General features: G+C 36.0%; 1 protein-coding gene across 1 annotated transcript; it reads right to left on the bottom strand.

Annotated features, from left to right (window-relative positions):
- Nucleotides 1–124: 124 nt before the first annotated feature.
- Nucleotides 125–19,628, bottom strand: LOC135688894 (endoplasmic reticulum aminopeptidase 1). The gene is made up of 20 exons (XM_065205951.2): nt 19,378–19,628; nt 17,812–18,619; nt 16,684–16,957; nt 15,832–15,952; nt 14,849–15,003; nt 13,826–13,939; nt 12,634–12,768; nt 12,225–12,287; nt 11,881–11,946; nt 10,654–10,862; nt 10,042–10,124; nt 9,513–9,643; nt 8,933–8,988; nt 8,010–8,151; nt 7,754–7,839; nt 5,710–5,814; nt 4,670–4,846; nt 3,908–4,045; nt 3,050–3,128; nt 125–2,245 (listed from the first exon to the last, which is right to left on the bottom strand). The coding sequence occupies exons 2-20, from the start codon at nt 18,594–18,596 to the stop codon at nt 2,054–2,056; spliced, it is 3,111 nt and encodes a 1,036-aa protein (XP_065062023.2). The 5' UTR covers nt 18,597–18,619; nt 19,378–19,628; the 3' UTR covers nt 125–2,053.
- Between the last annotated feature and the right edge of the window lie 1,614 nt (nt 19,629–21,242).

Here is a 21,242-nt window from a genome sequence, read left to right as displayed (position 1 = left end):
GTTTTTCGCGCGAGCACAAAGCAGCCTGGGAGCGGAAGGCGAAGCTGCTTGGGCATGTCTCAATAATTTGAAAAACAGTAAAACAATATTTTAAGTTTATTATGTTTAGAAATGTGGGAAATAATTGCAACTAATTTGTCGTAAATAAAGGGAAATTCGTCATTTCCCAAAACAAAATCCAAAAATGGCAAAACGTATGGAAATATATTAAAATATTGTTAAAGAAAAACTGAAGAACGTGATTGATATTTACATGTTGCGAGAAAAATTTTTAAACCTTAAGAAACTGGGCTACTCACTTCACTGTTGAGGATGGTTTCTTATAAAAAAATGAGTGTATCTTATTAAACTGCATTTATTTTTCTGTAATGTGCTGCTTTTCGATTCACTCCAAATAGTTATTCATATACGTTTTCTGCTAATATTTATGTTTCTGAGCACAATTCACGTCTTTTTCTTCTTTTCTCGAAACTCTAGGCCGTTCCCTTCTCACCAAAACATTATATGACGCAAGAATTTTTCGGTGCATTTGAAAAAAGTAATGATCTCGATTTTACTCTGCTTTCGTTCTTTCTTTTAATGATAGAGGATTAACACCTGATAAACGCACTAAATTCTGCAGCAAAAATTGACAATATTAGTATATTACACGATCAATTTTCAGCATGTTGGTCCAATATCGAAAAAAGTGATGGTTAAAAGTGATCGTGTAACCCGGTCTATAGTATGGTTGATGATGGGAGCTCAGGTTGGGCTTATCATCTCACCTTTATACCATAGGTTGCTAGTTTCAGTTATTGCTTATCACTTTAAGAGTTGTTTTTACAGGAGCTTTCTTTGGATCTGTTCAAACTACCATTCTATACTCCAAAAAATATTTTAATACGAAAATCAAATGCATTCAACGACCATGCTGCAAAGTCAATTGTATTGACAAGAAAGATAAAAGATAAGATATTGAGAAAATAAGAACATGGACTGTAAGGTCAGTTTATAGGAATAGTAGATATTTTTTTGTCAACAAATCCATCTAGGTTTGCCCGGTCTGATAAAAAAAAACAATGTAAGACCTTCTATCGTTTGCTGTTTAATCCTTTGTATAAAAATTCGAAAGCTCAAATCCTTGCCATTTAATCATGACTGAGTAAGTACAAACATGCAACTTATTTCAAACTAATGTCAAGTTGTTTGAACAAAAATAAGTAAGTCTAATTTTCATTTGAGCTGGTAGAGAGCTAATTTAGTTCAAAATAATATCAATAATATATTCCGAAATAAAATGCTTTATTTCACTACATAGTTGGTTACACATTTCAAAAAGATTTGCAAAACAAAATATACAGTAATGAGCTAGATTAAGTAGCCAAACGTTTGAACAGCCCTACGATACCGTAAATATGACCTTAGTTTTCTTCAAGTGTACTGAACATCATCCATTTCATCGTGCATCATTCATCTCATGCTATCATTTGGATATTTGTATCTTTAGGTTGCTGATCAAAGTAGAAAAGTGAAGTTTCGACCGACAACCATGTCAGATCTTAATCCCGTCTCTTTCTTTCTCTCTTTCTCTTCTCTCCCCCTCCCCTCCCCCTCCCCCTCACTTCCCCGTACGACATTTTCATGATTTACATTTAGTGCCATTTCAGCGTCTTCTATTTTAATCTAAAGTTGAATTTTCTTTTTGCACTTCAAACTTCTACTTTTAAATATATAAATCATTCTATTGATATTAGAAATGGTAACATATGCTTGCTTTTTTCAAAGCCATTTCAAGTTGTGTACCGCCAAAAAAATTGGTAAAATAATACTTTAGAAAATTTCTTCTAAATTGAGCATAAGTCAAAAGGGCATAAATTGTACTTAAAGCTAATTTTCATTTATTTTTTTAAGTACCTTGCTACATCAATAGCTATTGAAAAATTCAAAATAGCATCATTTATACTACTTTTTTGTCCTAGACTTTTAGAAAAACTCATATCTACTGCATTTTAGACAGCCATCCATCTCATGTTATATTTTACTGAATTGAAACATCTAAACATACTTTTAACTACCAGTTCATATTCACTTTTCCTTCAAGTTTCCTAATCTCTTTCTTTATCCATTTTTCAATCTTCTCTGACTTTGTTTTTGCTGTACTGGAACTGTGTTTATCTACATTCGTCTTCATTTTTTCGAGAACCTGCTTCTCTGTCCTTGATCCTTTTTCACCAAGGCTATGTGTGCTTATAAACTTTTTAACCTGTTGAACAAAAAGAGTTTTAGCATGCTTAAGGACTTTTTGCTCTGCTGAACGAGAATACTTTCAACCTCTCTGTTAGAATACTATCAATCTATCTAATAGAGTGCATACATGTGTGTGTTAATTTTTAAAACCTAAAATTATTATTAGTGAATGATTAGTTCTTGATTCGGGCACTAGGCTATTTGTCTGAAACTAACAGAGAATAATTGAAGCCTCAAGCCTACATTACGAGAAGCTAAAAAATAGCTTAAAAACTGAGCAATTGATTGAATTGATATATTTTACTATAATTTGGAAGGTCTCTTGAAATTTAAAATCGAGACGTTGAAAAGATTTAAATTGGCAGTAACAGATTGTGTTTGATAGTGATACGAGCGAAAATTGTGCGTTCAAAGCCAGTCTGCAAAACAAATGAAATGCAAAGCCATTTGCTCAAAAGCTAATTGTGACAAGTTTTCTGTGTGACAACAATACGAGACTAATGTTTGCATCAAATTAAAAAGCTCATAAAATCTTTCAATTAGTAAGGAATTACGTCAAAAATCTATTTTTGTTACTTTCAAATTACTTGGGACCAATCTTAGCAAGCTATCTGCTGAAAAAGCACTTTTTGACTTAACCAACCATTTAGAGCCCAATAGCAAGATTACAATAATGCCTGAAAGAAAGCTTGAACCTTTAACTGGTTGGTCTCCTCCAAGCCATCCTCATCGTACTCATGAAGTTTCATAAGAGTTATAGAAAATTGCCTTTGATGGCCAAATTTATTAAAGCTATTTTTAGCTCTTAAATAGGTCATACCCGCTCATAATCTTTCTTTTTGTAAAATCCTCCGGCAACCTCTGCAACCAAGCTACCGAGCTGATATCTACCACCATATCTGCAAAATAATTTTCCATTCAATTATCCTGTTGCTTGATGGAAAAACAGTCAGGCTGGTATAGGAAAAGGACTCCCAAAATAAGGCTGGTATAGGAAAACGACTCCCAATAACACTAGTAAGTAGTGATAGAAGAGTCCTTGGGCCTTAAAATTTATTCATTTTATCGATTGTTACATTATGATTAAGGTATCTTCCTTTTCTCTTGCAATAAATTGAAGTTCGGTTCCATGCACGTTCCTTTTCAATGGATGGATGATTTCCTTGAATTTTTGTTACAAGGTGGTAAAGCTTTTCAACTGCTAAATAAGATCACAATCTGGGTGCACATTCTAAAGGTATATTCTAACCATAAAAACCCAGAAACTTTACAAATTTGCTATCACGTCTATGCCAGTAGGGTATCTTTGAGAAGAAACCTTTTACAAAGAATTCTATCGTGCCATTTCTGCTTCTACAAGCAGTGAAGGGAACTGTTAGCTAGTGTTGAGCTAGAGTTCAGTGCCGTGGGAAAAAGATTATTGAAATAGAAAATACCTAGCCTACATAGTCCTAATCTCTGATTTCCCAAAAATGGTTCTTGAAACTCAACAGTCATTTCAATCGGAGCGTGCATTTAAGAGACATTATAAACTGAGAAATGTCATTTTCCACAATGCTATCCACCTTCTGATGGACATTTCTAGCAACATGCATGCTGGCTAAATGATTAATATGAAGTAAACTGAATTATAAACTTTCCGTTTAGTTTTAAGAAGATAAAGTAGACCTTGAATTACCTTTTAGCTAGTCCATCGAAATTGTTTTCAATAAATTCCCACACTTGCTTTCGTCCACCAAGCTTCACTAGTGTCATCATTAGTGGAATAGTGTCTTGGACTCTCACCTTCTTAAGATCCAAAGATGAATCCAGAATTCTAGATTATGAAAACAAAAAGTAAGCTTACGAGGTCAGCAATAAATGGGTAGATAATGATGAAATGAAAGGGCTTGTAAAAGATACTGGGGTCAAGGCTACAATGGTACGAAAAATCGAAGGCATAAACAAAAAGTCAAACGCTTTCGTGTATAGAGCATGACGCTTTAAAGATGTTGGGCGCCACATATCATGTGTATAAAGATTCATCACATGTAAAGGAAATTTCAACTTATTCTAACTGACAAACATTAAAAATAGGGATAAAAAAGTTTTATGTCGCTGTCAGAACCGGTTCTCGAAGAACTTATAACTAAAGATAATGGAAAGGGTCCAGTTATATCACTCTGCCTTGATTTCATGGAATCCTTATCCAAGCTTGGTTATCTCTTTATTATATGCCCCTATCAAGCCAGGTGACCGATACCATGATGCTCCTCCAGTGTACACAGCAAATCTATTTAATGTCGATTGTTACATCGTCTCCCAAAACTGCAGCTGGTAACAACTGTGTCTCAACTCCCTGTGTCCCGTTTAAAGCATCTTGAAACTCTATAACACCCGCTTAATCAATTCACTCTGCCCCCGTATCCCAGTAAAAGAAGGTAAAATACCAGATACTTGCATTTGAAGCTTCTTCTTATCCTTCACTCTTGAAAATGCTTTCATGATAAATCTTCTTTCAGCATCTAACGGAGCGTTCACGTATGATTGCCAGAGAAAGTCAAAATCTTCATCGTCTTTAGGATCTGAGCCAAATACCATAGCTAAAGCTCTCAATTCAGCCGACAAATCAGAATTCCTTCAATAAATAAGTAAAAGGTTTTAAAAGTATTCATACTTGCAGTGTACTCTGATTTTCAATATATACTTGATAATCTCTGGTTTACTTTGTTTGCAGATGGGAACCAAAAATTCTTTTTTAAGGATACGAGTCAAGGTTTTGTAGTAATTTTTGCCTGATTTAAAGCACAGTGTGTACACATAGACTGCAGTTTCATGTGTGATAGTTGAAAATGCTGATAAACTCGTGTCTGTGACTTCACTGGTTCGGAACAAATCTAGTCTCCAGGTCTTAGAGAACTCACTCCTCCCCAGGTCTTAGAGAAAGCCAATTCAAGGAAACGCTATCTTTGCATTAAAGGATGGACAAAACAATCTGAAATTGATTGTTAAACAATCGTTGAAAAAATTATAATAAAAGGCGATTCTCTATTTGTAAAAGAAACTAAAAAAATGTTGAGTATGAACTTTTAAGGAATGCTTAGATACTCGAAACTTTGTGAGCCATTTTTGTTTATAGGAATAGTGCGTATCAAAACATGCTCTTGGCATCTATTATTTTGGCAAGGAATGATTTCAAAAATGAATTAGCAAAATAGTAGCATTTAGAAAAATTAAGCTCAAAACTAATTATATTTCATGTTCGTTATGAGCATTTGCATCATTCAATGTTTTAATTCACAAATAAAAAAATAACTGTAGATTGTAAACAGTTCTTGATTGGCTGTGAAATAGATCACCAAATATGTTGTTTGTTGCAAATTGATTGGTTCAATTTGATGAAGACACCCCTTGTGGCGATTCCCTTTGCAGCCAATCAAGGTTTGACTCCTATGCTAAATATGATTAGATTTTTTTCTCATTTGATGCTTAATTTCTTACGTTTCATTGTTCTTGATATCTTGAAACAAATCTCCAAGCTTTTCTTTGAAATCTTTTCTAAAGTTGTACTTCATCACAAATGAGAAAGTGTCGAACCTTTGAAACCTATCAAATGAAAACGAGAAGTTGTCAAACACAAATGCTTAGAGTGGTAGCCAACGGATGGAGAATTATTGATGAAAAATGAGAACGACAAGATATTTTACGAAATGTTTGATGGAAATCAAATTTTGCAAAGCATCACAAAGCATCATAAAATAACGTAAAACATGATTGCCAAACGAAGAAAACATGCTTTATCCAACAATACTTTGGTTTTATGCCGATGTTTTATTGGTAAAGGCTCTTGCACAACTGGCATGCTTAGCGGCATCTATCTTGAGAAATTTATTGCGTTTTGTATGATATTAGGCGGTTTTGAAAATATAGTCGCAAAGCAGGCCGTTTGCGCGAAAGCCTTTAAGTAAGAAAGCTAAGAAATACGCCTTTAATCAAATTCTTTACGTTCTAAGAAAAGAAGTCTGACGTCATTAGAACGGGCTGGCTAGCAGACCAAAACGGCTGGCTGATTACTTAGAAATGAAAACATCAAACTACTAATCAGTCATCAAACAATCGATGTGCGATTAAAACTTCGGGTTTGTGCTTTGCATCTGGTGTGAGTCCTACAATCCTGGAAAGACGGTGTTAGGTATCACACACAACATAGGTTGGTCTCAACAGCTCTTTCCAAAATGTCCAAGAATTGCTGGCCCTTCTTGAATTTATAAAGAGTTGTGTTCTCTATCTTTGCTAAAGGGTCAGATTTTTTATTATTTCATCTGCCACATTTTCATTTTGCTACAAAGATGACAAAACGCTACATCCAAATTAGGCCATAGGCCATACGCTTTTCCACGGCCTTGTTTATTTACAACAATGGCTACTTTTTTTAAGTTTAAAATGAAGCTTTGCAATTAGCAAATTTCCGTAGAATATGGCCTCGATGTTACGACTATTTACACAAAAGCTCATATCACTCGCATCGAAGCAATTAGCATTAGTTTGTAACTTTCCACCTGAAGATTGGGAGATAGAATAAAACTGCATGCTCTATCATAAGAAGCAAAAACCGCCCCTCGAAGAGAACAGCCGCCTTGATCTTGTAAGTCTAGAAACACTGCTAAAACAAGTGATTCTGCCATCGGTCAACATCTTTTAGACAACCCAGATTGTGCAAAACTTTATAATGACAACATGTTTCAGATAATTGGCAGAGCCCAGTCGTCCTTCCATCTAGCAGTTTTGGAATCGATCTACATACAAACGAAAAAGCCACCATTGTATAGACAGAAGGAGTTCGTGTTCCCTCTTGGACTCCAGTGGTAATTTTTTTTCAGGCACGCGGTATTGATTGGTCAATTATATTGGTCTTGTGCTTGCGTTTTTCTGATTTGCCTAATTCCAGCTGCAGAGCATTGTATCAAGAGAATTTGTATACATTTGAATGGTATCACTAAAAATGTTGGAAACATGACCCTGACACCCTTCTCTACAATCCACCACTGTAGAGGCCAACTGGCTTCTCTTTCAAACACATTGTCCATCGAGCAGATCCCTACTCTATTTCAAATTATGCCACGTTGCATTCCCTTTCAAACTTAAATTTTTATCTATTTGTATTTTCCAAGTATCAACAAAAGGTCTCCTTTAAACGATAAAGTAATAGTTTATTCTTTCTTTTGCACCCTGGTATGAAGAATTTTAGGGTATAAGTATAAGAATCAGGAAAACATCACGGTCGAACGGCCACTGACCGGAAGAAGATCCACGATAAACAATAGAAGCTTCTATAACATGCCAAAGCCACGCCGACTTTATTGTTTTTTGAGGAAGGTTTGCCTTCTGGGATGTTTTTGTCTGGAGGAAGGTTAATAACTTTTCTGGACTCTGCTAAGTATATGTGGCATCGAAGCATTTTCTGACTTACTGGTAAAATAACGAGCGTAGTATATTCAATTATATGTTTACGAAAGAAAGAAAATTTAAGGTATTTGAAACTCACACTTCATAAGGATCTGTTGGTGCCTTATTCCTAGCATCAAGCATAGATTTGTCGACCAGATGGGACATTAAATACCAAAAGTATTTCTATAGGAAACAAGATAGCAATACATTAGACATTAGAAGTTGATTCTGTCAACAAATTGTAATTCTAAACTCAGGAAATATTAACTTGATAATTTGCGCAAACCGGGTGAAAAACAAGGAGTCAGAGGGGCAACGAGTGTCAAAAGTAAATCGTTTTCACATGGTCTTACCTTGTATAATTTCTTGATTTTCTTATTTTGTATAATAACGCAATCAAGTTTCGCTCTAGCCATTGCCCAAGGGAGGTAGTGCTTTTCTTTCTTAAGATACTTCGTAAGTTTTAGAGGTATGAGTGGGTCGATGATGCCATCACTGCAAGAAAAGCAAAGATCGAGGTTGAAGAAAATCAGGCATCTAACGCAGAAAAGCAGAAAATCAAGTACAGTCAGTTACCACACCTAAGTTGGTATAGTCAACGTCCTTTTGAATGAGATGAATTGTTAAAACTAAATAATAATAAAACAATTTCTACCTAAAAAAATTTCTGCACTTGATAATGTTGATATTTTTCACTTGTGTTAATCGTACATAGATACATTAAGCTATTCGTCGCAACATAAGACGGGCGAGAGTAAACAGAGAACAAAGGATTTGTAGAAAAAAATTTGGATCTGTAGGAAAGTATTTTGAATTTTAAGGTAAAACAGGTGATATGTAAGGGAAACAAGGGGAAACGTTTGTTATGTTCGCAGGGGGAACGTAGGGGATTTCAGCGTATGCTGTAGGGAAAGCCAGCGACCCATGTGTGGCAGACCTGCCCGACAGCAATTTTGAAAGATATTTGGAAACAGCAATTATAGAAATACTATAATAAACTTAACATGATCTTTTTAACGGGAATTCGGTCTTAAGTGGGACTTGCTGTTGTTGGAAAAAGACTAGCAAGCAATGAATATTTTAAAAATGTCTGGAAACACGACCGAATCTCTTTCGCCATTAATTCAGCTTTGGACTCAGTTTTCCAACCATTTGGGAAGTTGTTACACTCTGTTAGCTTTCATATTTGCCCTTGTATATAACATGCCAAGCTTTCAATGAGTTTAAAGTCGTATGCTGAAGCATTTTAAGATAAGTATTGAATAAAGGAGCTTACCATGCCAATTTGAAAGCGTCGTGAATTAGTCCAGCTCTGTCAACTGGTGGAATGATCTACGAAGTCGATAGAATTTTTGTGTGATAGATGTGAGACTCAACTCCTGTTACTGAGCAAATCTTTATTGATTTTAAAAAATGAATTAGGTAAACATCATAATCAATTATCAAGAGACCTTTATCTAAATATTAGAAAAGATTCAAATAATTATATATTCAGCAGTGCAAAATGCGTAAAAACCAGGAGTGTAACCTGGAAAAAGAGCTTTAAAATTTCTAGTTGATATGGCACGAAATGACGGAAACATGGCATACTTAAGTACCTTTCGTCCGACACGCTTTAGAGTATAAACATCGAATAATGACCGAAAGTAAGTAAAAGATTTATATCCAGGTTTGGATCAAAAGCAAGGTAAAAGGAAGAAAGACGCATTTGATTGTTTCTTTCGTTTTTTACCAATCAGCGACCGTTAACCTCTCTAGTAGTGCCAAGTTTTATGCGCTGTTGTAACAAATTGATAAAATAAATCATTTCACTCTTGATTACCAAGTATATTTACAATGTAACTAATCTCACTTACTTCATGATTGTTCTTCAATTGTCTTGCTATGCTTCTCCATGTAGAATCATCGTAGTTGACTACGTAGTATCCATCGTTATTGGCATTTCCTTTCAACCATTTGAAACCTTGTGGAGCTGGAACTCTTACGCCTTCAAAAGGGAATCAAATTCCATTTTACTGCCAAACGTGATATATATAGTAGAAGAAGCAAAAACTTATAATCTGCCATAAAAACTCGAGGTGCAAATCTCTCTCTGAAAATCTTGAACACTTTTGGTAAAGTTCATATTTCATTCTCAAAAAATCTTTAGTTTTGGTGATAATCTCGTACACCAGTTCTAAGAGTGGGTTGCTCCTCGTGAAACATGTCTTCATGGCCTTTCACTGTTTTAAGTCTGGTAAACAATGATTCATCAACTAGTGGCATCGCAAACAACATCCATAACTTATTGCAAAACGAACACAGAAAAAAAGCAAAAAGATTGTTATGATATTTAAAACTTTTATTGGTGTTTTTAATACTTGAAACGGTATGCTGAATTCTTACGTGTTTCGTTGTTCATCCAGACGGCTTTTATTGACTTTGGGTCAACGTCAGAAAAGTAAGTGAACGGAATGTGCCAATGCAGGCTGCAAGAAAGATTCAAAACATTACAGCAATCTGTATAAAGAAAGCATTTAAAGAATAAAAAGTGCTTTAAGATAAACGTCTCCATCAATATATGTTTAAATCATTAAAGCCTTCTACCAGCTTTTTACTTGGTAGCTATTGTATCTTTGTGATGCAAAAGGGGAATTGATTTTTAAGGATTAAATGGATGGTTGCTTTGTCATCCATATTACGTCCCTAAAGTATTTAAGTAGAAAAACTAATGGTGGTTCCAAGATATTATAGGCTGCTTACCAGCTTTTGAAAGTAGTTTTAGGACACTGAGAAGGTATGTTATTGAGCAGTACCATGGTCCTATTTTTCTATGTGACTACACCTAGTGATTTCTATCCTATGCTTGGAATTGCAGATAGGTAGCGAGTGAACGTTTGGTCAAGAAAGGGACTCGAGCCTTACAACCTTAGTATCTGAGATATCTCCACACACTAGAAAAATTGCATCTCACACTTGGAAAGAAATGTTTTCCCATACAGCATCTAAACAACTTACTCCTTTGGTTTTTCTCCTTCCTCCTCTTCTTCCTCTTCTTCTTCATCGTTGGCTTTGGCTTTCTTACTCTCTGCCTTGGCTAGTAAGATAGACTTTTGCGATATGACCAGATCATTGCCATCCTTATTCACTGTTACAACTGGGAAACCGCTTTGTTTTGACCATGTATCCATGATATTTTTAATTTTCAGGCTTTTTGTGTGATCAGCCTATTTAGAACGATTAATAGAAAATGTTACTATTAACTGCCATACGTATAATTTATCGCTTCCAAGTGTAAAAAACATATCTTTTGACATAAAAAAAATATTTATTCCCTAAGAGGAGTGATGGCATATCATACACAGAAAGAGGTACCAATGAAGAACTGCTAAGAAGAGCGAAGCTACGAGGATGCTTCTCCAAAACATCATAAAGAGACAAATAGGTTTCTTTGGTGTCATAATGAGAAGAACTTGTCTCAAGCAGTTGACTACAGAAAAGCTGAAAAGGAAAAGTCAAACTCTTTCTATGACATCTAAAGAAGAAGAAGAAGCTATGTCATGAAAACTATTGTTTCCTTCTCTGCCACAAAGTGCTCGATGCTGTATAGGAAGAGTTTTACATGCTTTTGGTGTTTAGAACAAGGTGGTTCTAAGATGTTACTCAGAGTTTTACACGCCTTTGGTGTAAAGAACAAGACCGTTCTAAGTTGCTACTCCGAGTTTTACACGCCTTTGGTGTATAGAACAAGACGGTTCTAAGTTGTTATTCCGAGTTTCACGCTTAATGTGATCATCGGGCAACTGTTCTGCGTGAATCTAGAAGTAGCAGCAACTTAGAACTGTCCTGTTCTGTACACCAAAAGTTTGTTCAAAAATTGTCAGATTAAGCAGTAACAAAGTTGTGAAAGAAAAAGTAAAATGTAATCGTACAGAAAGAGAGTTATGATTGTCTGAATTTCTATGATGGCTCCAAAAAACTAGCTGGCTTGCTAAGCAGCGGGTTTTGCTTATGCATTTGGTAAAGCTTGTTCTTCAAACTACTACAGACAGTTACATCGTCCCTAATCTGCTGTCATAGTCACTATTCCAATATTCTTAATTCCATTTTTGACAGCGTTGCAAAGCTGTCGTGTGTAAGAAACGGATGCTTGCATAACTTATTTGTCCACTGAAGAGGAATAGGGTCTTTGAAGAAAACTCAGTCTTTAAGAACCCGCTTGAACACACAACAAAACCGCCATACCTTTTTAAGATGTCGCCACAAGTCGTCGGTCTCTGCGTTGCCAAACTTGTGGTTTTGGATGTAGTCCTAAAAAAATAATTGAATAACACAAGATTGGCTATGATAATTCACTTACTTAATAGCAATAGCTTCCCCTTTCTCGTTTGTGCAATTTGACACATACTGAGCTAGCTTTATCAAAACTAAGAAAACTTTAAAGGATAAATCAAAGATAATATCGCTTCTTTTGCATTTCTTGTTACGGTGCTTATAAGGCTCTGGTAGCATACCTTACAGCAATTTACAGCAACAAAGGAAATACAATAACATTGAGGTGGAAAAAAAATTAAAATTTTAATACTCACTCTTACTCCCTTGAAAAAGTCATTTCCTAGAAATGCTTTAAGCATTCTTAGAAGAGCAGCTCCCTAGACAAAGATTATTTATTGGTGTTAGTCTAGTAATTCTTTGAATCATAATTTCAATGGCTTGCCTAGCATCTCAGGTAGTATAAAACGATAAAATATCAGGGATGTGTTGCAGATCAATCTGAATTAGCTACAGAACATCTTAGTTGGAATATATTTTTTCAAACCCATTGTTTGGCTGCTTTTGATATTTTTTGCATCTTATAAAAATGTAAAAGCCAAAACATTATGATAGAATAGTAATAATCAAAAAGTCATAGAATCGATGCCCATATTCACCCTCCAAGCTGCAAAAAAGTTTGAAAATTTTGCTACTTTCTTTGAATACGCGCGACTATTCTCATACCTTGTTGTATGAAATTGCATCAAAGAGCTCATCAATTTCTGAGGGCGTGGCAACTTCTTGATCAATCGGATGAGAATTTTGTAAACTGTCTAATGACATCGCCGCTTGCCAGCCAGTTGGAACTTGAAGATCAAGCTGAAAGGGAGAGATGTATAAATACCAGAGTTCTAAATCAAGTTATTGAGAGTTGACTATTTCACACTACTGATTGAGTTTTCTAATCCTGTTTTGAGGAATGACATCATAATTCTTTTGCTGTTTCAGTAGCCCAAAGTAATAACAAAACAAGACTGGTTTATTAATACAATCGTTTTTAAGCCGTAACCAACAAAAACACTATTAGGAGTAGTTTTCATTCTATTAAAAGAAGCCCTTCGAAATTTTGGTACAGGAACGATGGATAATTATATCATATCGAAACTTGTCTTGGTTAACACCTGCATTGGCTCTGTACAAGCATTTGTTTTACAGCTACATCGTCTTCGTTTTTCAATAGATAAGGTCCTCAACGAATTTCATTTGAATACAACAAGTGTCTGAAACCTTCTTCTCCTGCAAAGACGAGCGCCACAAACAGTTTCTGTGGTATCACAATTCCCGATATTCAGCCAAAACGCTGTTGTTTTTCATTCTCGTAGGGGGAGATAAAAGAAGGATAAGAGAGAAAAAGTTGTGAGGAGGAGGATATGGTGGTGGAGAAAGGGGTTCATGGTGGAGGAGGAGAAGGATAAGGTGGAGATGGAGGAGGAGGAGGAAGAGGGGAAAGAGTAGAGGAAGAGGAGAAAGAGGTGGAAAAGGATGAGGTAGAGGAGGGCAAGAGGAGGGGGAGAAGATTGAAAAGGGGGAAGAGAAGAAAAAAGAGAAAGAGAACGAGATGAAGGAGGAGGAGGTGAGGGAGAAGAAAAAGGAAGAGAAGAACAAAGCTGTAGAGGAGGAAAAGGAGGAGGAGAAAAAAAACAAATGGAGAAGAAGAAGGAAAAGGACAGGTGAAAAAGTTGGAAGAGTAGGGTGAGGTGGATGAGTGATATGAAACTTGGTTATCTCGAAACTATGTGATAACGATGACTCTTTGTGATAAACGTTTGCCTCCCTTTCTTTTTAATAATTTTTTCACTAGACCAACAAAAAAACTCTAATTATATCTCAAGTCTGGAACTTCTTATCTAAAATCTCCAAAAAGGAAATTGCTTACAACTTTGAATTCTTTGTTGACTGCATTTGTTCCTAACATTTCAACATAATTGGCGAATCCTTCATTAAGCCAGATGTCATTCCACCATTTCATTGTTACCAGGTTGCCAAACCACTAAAAAGGATTCAAGATTACGTTAAAGCTAAGATTTTACAAAATGACTAAAGATAGAATTATCTCGTCTGAATTTTTTAGAAATAAAAGATTAAAATACTTAGGAAACCAGAGGCACAGGTCGAGGGTTCGAAAGCTCTTAAAAAATGAAAACGCTAATGACGTCACAAAGTGCTGTGGTTGTCCAGAGTTGTTCAGTCACCGATTCACAACTATTGTAAAAACATTACCTTTTGCAGAGGAACTGAAAATATTTGCTATGGTCTATGATCTATGCGTATCATTGACCTTATTCATTTATCGACCCCAAAAGGGTTTCAATTGAAAACACAGTCAATTTATTTCGTTTTCAGCTCCCGTCAAAATCACAACAATCTATTTGTGACCGAACCACACCTTCCCAGTGTGAGATTATTTGGATAGCGAAATTATTGGAAGGCGCGACATTTTTCATTTAGAAAACAAATTATGATTCGTTTTCACTGGAAAAAACGCCATCTTTTGAAGAGCATGGCCATGAGACGTGGCTTGGAAGAATTTACCGAAGAAAATTGTTACAGTTATTGGGGAGCTAGCATTCGGGATCGTAGCTACGGGGGCATGAGGGATGTGACTACCCCAGGAAAAAACCCTTTTCAAAACAGAGGAGCTTTTTGTCATCAAGGGGTGCTTAGTCAGAAAGATTTGGAATTTGTCTGCAAGTAACGGATTGCTCATATACTTTGTCAGCATTCCTGGAAACTTCTCTTGAGCGCAGTGCCCTACTAACATTTGACAATTTCTTATCAAGTATTGTTGGTAAGTTGCTAATTTCATTTGAAAAGATGCCCTTGAAGTTATAATCAATATAGCTCTGAAGGACACCTTACAAGATAAAGAAATGAGTCGCAATGTTTTCTACATCAATACCTGGTGGGCAAGTTCGTGTGCGATCACAAGTGTTATCATCTTCTTCTGGTCAAGCGTGACGTACTCTTTATCGTAAATCAAATAAGAACTTCTGAACGAGACTAGTCCCCAGTCTTCCATAGCACCGGCTAAAAAGTCTGGCACTGACAGGAGGTCTAAACCAAAAAATTGAAAAAAGTTATCAAGATGGATGGTTTTTATTTGAGTTTGAATAGCACAGTTACAGAAGCAGGAGTTGAGTAAAAATGAGTTCAAGAAAAAGAGCTTGCAAGCCGCAAGTGCGGACAAGAGACAAATTAAGATAGAAACTGGAACATGCCGCTTTTAGATTTACACATTTTAAGTTAGTCCCAACATTTATTTAATAAATCATTGTGGTTTGTATTTGATGGGCATTTTAAGCATCAAAAGTTCAGGGCATCCGAAGCATCTGAAATCTCTCGTACGTACAATGCCCGCACCCAAGTCAATTATTTAAACTTTTCGTCAAATAAAAGTAAAAGTTAAGGGTAATTGATAATAAGAAAATAAAATTAGTTTAAAGTATGCCTACAGTATGAATACCTTGGTAAAAATAGCTTTCTTTAACGTCTCTTAGCTGACGTTTGGTAAAAAAATTTCACTTATGCCTCACGGTTTTACAGAAATGAAAAAGGTTTTATCTAGAAAATCAAACTCTCTCGATATATTTTTTATTATGGAAAAGTCTGTGCCTGAATTAAATTTCAGGGAGAGGACATTTACTTGGACGCCCATAATTATTAAATTCAAATTGCAGTGCTGTACATTTTGGTCTGGTATATTGATACAATTTTTTGACTAAAGGCAATGATTTTTTTAAAGATCATACTTATTGTTCCCTCTTCACTCCTTGTTCATTAATTCCGTTAGTGTCTTTTTGGTATTGTAAGGCTCAAAATTTCATAGTTGAAGCTAACTGAAATGCATAAGAAAAATTAACCCAACATTCAAAATGTACATACCCAGTTTTGGCAACGGATAAGGGGCACCAAAAACCTTTTCGTAAAAGGAAATGACCTTGGCTCCAACTTCAAGTGGGTAATCGATCCTGTCATAGTCTCCTTCTGGTGCGTAGACTCGTACCTATAAAATCAAGCATTGTAATTAAGAAAAAAAATAAAGGCGATCGGAAATTTAGTGTAATACCCGGACCGATATGAAACTATATTCTCTGATAAATACTCTGTTGGAATGCTAAAAAAGTGGAACGGGAAACTGCTTTATGATATTTGTATTGCAATAGACCCATGGGACTCCCCCGTCATTGAAGAGAAACGTCCACGTGATTACCCAAGTTCCATATGCAAAAAGAACAAAGGTAATATGGCATCATGATAGCTGTAAAGATAATTCAAGCCAACGGTTAACTATAACCTAATTAAAGCCAAACATTAACTATTAGCTACCAACCATTAACTGTAAAACTATTATACTCCTATTTATATTTTCTCTATCCAAATTACAATACAATAATGCGGTTATCTATAAAAGCCCTAAATTACTGAACAACCTCTTACAAATTCCACAGCTGCAGTTACTAAATAGACGATTTTTAGTTTTTTTCTGTCAAATTCTTAAATTCAGTCAAGTTATGAAACTCCTTTGTTTCTAGTGGCAACGAGTGCCATCAATTTTGTCCAGTGTACCTGGTTTTATCTAGCCAAAGACAAAAGGATGCTTCATTTCATTGCTTTTAGTAACATACTACTTGTATCTTTTGAAGGGATAAACGCCACTGCCTCCTTCCCCCCCCCCCCCCCATTCCGCAGTCCTTGACAAATATATCATTGCACGAAGCTTGCGCATTAACTTACTTTGATGCCAGAATCCGTCTTGGCTTCTTTGTATTTGAAATCGACCACTGCAAAGGCGACCAAGTAGGTGCTCATTCTGACCGACTCTTCAAATGTATCCTCCACCCAGCCATTCCCAAGATCCCTTGTGCTCTCGACAGGCATGTTGGACAAAGCGGAGTATTTGGCTCTGTGTTTGATTGCTATATGAAACTTTGCTTTGAAATTCGGTTCATCCAAAGATGGGAACGCAGCCCGTGCATCTGTTGGCTCAAAATGGGATGTAGCAATTGTTCTGAAAAAACGAACGAAATTACTTATTTAAGCAGAAGTTCATTGTAGTTAATTTCTAACAAGCTCGAAAATTCTTAGAAATTCAATAACGGAACATTCCATCATTACCAATTATCATTTTCAAATGAAAGCTTGTAATATTTTCAATAGGCAAGTGGCACTGATTGGGCAACCTCAACAGTCATATGCTCGCGTTTCTGATTGCCCTACTTCGATTCACAAATGGGTATATATATATTTCCTAGCGTATAGCCTTCAATCTATGTTCTGCCGTTTTATACTCTGAAGAAAGTATAGAAAGTATAGTGTGTCAGATGAAAAGCTTAATAACATGTTTCGAAATGTTTGCTTTATTCTAAGCCATTTTTAAATTTTGTTCCACAAAAGGATTGTTTGCAAGCTTCTAGGTTTAAAACGAAAGTAAGAAAACGATTGAAGGAAGCCTAATGCCAAGGGGCGGGCAAGAACAATATTATTGTTTTGCCTACAATTAGCAGTTTCGATTAAAGTTAATCAGAATGAAAAACATTGGAAAATTACACAAACTCGCAAAATCATAAACTGACAATCTATACAAGCATCAATATTGCAATATTGCCTTAATCCGTTGGCCTTAATACTTGTATTCGTTCGAACTTGTATGTCGGAGGTATTTTCAGCACTATGGAAAGCAATGCTTATCGGAGAGTTTCCTGGTCCTATCTCTCGATATGACCGCACATTGTGATTTCTATGCCTGGAATTTAAGAGTGTTGAAAACTGCCCTTACTCTGAGATCCTTACCACTGGTTCATGATCAAAATTCGCCTTTCAAGTACAAACAGAATTTAATCATAAAAATATGGATAAGCTCACCTAAAACTTCCATCCTGCGCTCGGTAATGGCTTTTATAGAATCCTGCAAGGCACGGATTGAAGTCGGATTCGAATTCGATTTTCATAGCGTATTCTTTACCTTTTTGAAAGCTTTCTGTTGTCTCCACCAAATACATCTCATTTTTTGACAAAAACAAAATCCTCTTTACCTTTATTTCACCGCTATGCATAGCTGATGCGAAAGAAACATCTTTTATTCTTATTTTCCGGCCATGAAATATTACAAAGTTTGCATTCTTTTTACAAATAAGATCGATAGTAACCTCTCCAGTATAGGAATCTTGTTTCAAATCAACATCGAGTTTTATGTAGTAATCGGTAGGGAGCAAGCTCCTTGGAAGGCGATTGCTTTTGTATGGAAAGTTGCCCTCTCCAACCTCGTCAAAAATGTCCTTGGTTTTTGGCTTGACTGCAACTTGTTCGTGCTTTTTTCCATGCTTCGCTTTCTTTTTCTCAACCTTACTCCGTACAGATGCGCCAGTCTCAATAAATTCGCTTTCATCAACTTCTTCTGACCTTCTGCTAATGTGATGCCTAAGCGAGGTAGCCTCGTTTACAGCCCTTGACATAATTTTCAAATGGGGATAGAAGTTGGGCCTGACAACAAACAGCCATGTTGACAACGCAGCAGTCACTCCAAGTAAAATTATTGAACAGACAATGATAGTGCTTTTTGATTTTCTCTTTCTTCGACTATCCTCATTATCTTCATGGGAAGGGATTGACCAGATACCTCCAGAGGTCAATTCAGCCTCTTTCATCATGCTTAAGGATTTTGCAATTTGCTCTGAAAATATAAGTAGTAACGATACAATGATAGTCACAAAAATTGTAAGATATGAAAAGTTGAAGGTAAAGGAAAGAAGGGCAGCACATCGAGTTTCAATAAGAAAACTAAATTTTTAATTGTTATAGGGAATACAAATGAACATTGTTTGATGAAAATAAAAAGTGTAGTTTGTAAATATTCTGTCGTTTTACTTAGGACAAATCTTCTTTTTATCTTCAGAAGGATTGGTAATTTGTTCTCGTGTGAAATTTTCAAGTTATCAAGTTCAAAGCTTAATGCCTTCTTGCATTACACATGTATAGCATGGTAGCTCTGATTATCAAAGAATCAGATTTTATATAGCCAAAGTAGAAGGATTATTTTCATTATTAACTATGGGATATTTCAGCTATAAATGTAACTGGACTGAGATACGTCACAGGACGAGTTCAGTTCCCGGCCTTTGATGCGAGAAATGGCAATGCAGTTTTGACGATAAAATGGCTTGCAGTGTAGTTACTACGGCAAGAATATCAACATGGATGCCAAGTGATATCAACATAAGAGTTCACAGGATAAAGTCTATCAAAATAAGAAAAATGTTTTTGAGCAGTTTGCTGCTCTCACCGGTAAATTCAATAGACAAAGCAAAAATAGATAAAGGAAAAACCAGAATACATGTTCATATCAAAAGAACAGGGAGAATCAAAGAACATATAATGGAACTCTGCGGAATCAAAAGGCAATGATGAAACAAGTATATACGAAAAACTTACCAGTATTTCCAGTCCCTCGTTTTTCGGCCTAATCTAGGTAGCCATATCTGAAACTTGTAACCAGTTGTTGAAGCTAGGCCTCTTAGTAAAAATATTGTGACGTGACTTTTACCCATTTGACCTTCTACAGGTACCAAGAAACATCTTAATTTATACCAGCCGTTATAATATTCTCGCCTGTTTCTGAAGCTCGTGCAAAGTGTGATTGGAGTTGATGTTTGTTTCGAAACAAAACAGGTGAATGTATTTTAAGGGCGAAAGATTTCATTGGTCTTTAAGTCATAGACAAAGGTTTTGAGACAAACGCCTTAAGTGATGCCGGGTAGCAAGCCTAAATAGTACAAGCATTCTATCGCGGAGATGCAAGCATTTGAACTGGGGGACTGTGTTAGGGGAAAATATCGGTGTTATCTGTCTTGGGTTGCTGATAAAGCTAAAAACATCGCTAGCCTGCCAACGTCGAAATGGCAAACTGAGTCAATCTATCATCGTTCCACATAACTCGTGATTCCCATTTAGCGTTGTTAGTTCTTTAACGTTCATATTTGCTAAAAATGGATTATAGAATTGGAATCATATTGTAAAATGAAAATTAATCTGTGTCAAAAAATATTCTCTTGTTTGGACAGGCCGGCCACAAATTATGCCGTTTTCAAAACTAAGCTTTCCTGTACATTTCCTTAAAATTTTCTACCCCAGTGAAAACAATTCCAGTAGCGAATTCCGGTCAAATCTTTAGATTTATCTTAACATTTAAAACGTAGTAACTCGCGACCGAACAGTCCAAACGACATGAAGTTCTCTGCACTGTACAGACTCACATTAACATGACGATTTCAAATCTGAGGTCCCTTTTTGACAGTGTTCTGTAGATAGGGAGATGTAACGTCAATGACTTCAATTGTAAATCGCGAATCGCCCTTTTACGTCTAAAATCATGGTGCTTTCTTAGAGTGAATTAGAAGTTATGGCAATAAAACTTCAAATATTTGATACCTAGCCTTATATGCTATATTTAGTCAAGTATCTAAAGCGATTCATCATAAATCAGAATCGAATTAACATAAACAATGCAAAAAACATGATCCTACAATTTTTTACAACGAAAATATTTCCTCGATACTTCAATTGAAAGAGTTCCAACCACGCAAATTTATAACAATTAGGAAAATTTATCTGGAGAATCCGATATTTTTACCTGGGGCATTATAAAAGGAAGAGCCCCTTAACACAAGCGATCAGAAAATTCAAAGCTCTTGGTCTCAACAGCTTACGCCTAACTCAAAAAAAATTAGTTCTGGCGCTGGGGGAGGCATTCGTACACGTCTCACGTCAGTACGGTAGTTCTAAAAATCTCGTATTCCTCAAAGATATTCCTAGAATTAGATAGCCCCAGTTACGCCCGCGACGCGTGCACGCTGGAGCCCTTACATCTGCGAGAGTAAAATTTCCCTCAGCAAAGACAAGAATTCTGTTAAAACCTCAAATGAATAATGGTAAAATTATTCTTGGTAAAGACAAGAAATCTGTCCAAGTCCCCAATTCTTAGAATTAGACTGTTGACTAAGCATGGTTTTATAGCAATGTAAAGGGAATTATTCGTCGTAATGTTACAAAATTGCAAAACTGTTTCTGACGCCATTATGTGTTGCTGCAATACTTTTGTCCTGGTACTGTAGCTTTTCACAAAAAGACTTTTCGTCCTCAAACTTTCTAAAAGTCCTGTCAAATCGGCCTCCATTTTCAAGCTTCTACGCTTGTGCATTCCAGTCATTTAGAATAACCTCACATTCTTATCAGTGGCGGACACCTGGGGGGGGGGGGCAAGGCAAGGGGGGTTGAAAATGCACTATCTTATCAAATCG

Source organism: Rhopilema esculentum, chromosome 9, assembly GCF_057945365.1.
Source record: "Rhopilema esculentum isolate cy_ngs chromosome 9, ASM5794536v1, whole genome shotgun sequence".
In the NCBI taxonomy this organism is placed as follows: Eukaryota; Metazoa; Cnidaria; class Scyphozoa; order Rhizostomeae; family Rhizostomatidae; genus Rhopilema; species Rhopilema esculentum.
Note: the sequence above shows the minus strand (reverse complement) of the source record. Positions and strands in the feature narration are given on the sequence as shown.

Bases quoted from the DNA above. Each gene is read 5' to 3' on its own strand.
- LOC135688894 (XM_065205951.2), bottom strand. From the start codon at position 18,596: ATGATGAAAGAGGCTGAATTGACCTCTGGAGGTATCTGGTCAATCCCT. The intron at 15,004-15,831 runs GTATGTACATTT...TTTTTGGTTTAG, and splicing joins TTATCCGTTGCCAAAACTGG to ACCTCCTGTCAGTGCCAGAC. The intron at 5,815-7,753 runs GTGAGTTTCAAA...TTCATTTGATAG, and splicing joins CCAACAGATCCTTATGAAGT to GTTTCAAAGGTTCGACACTT.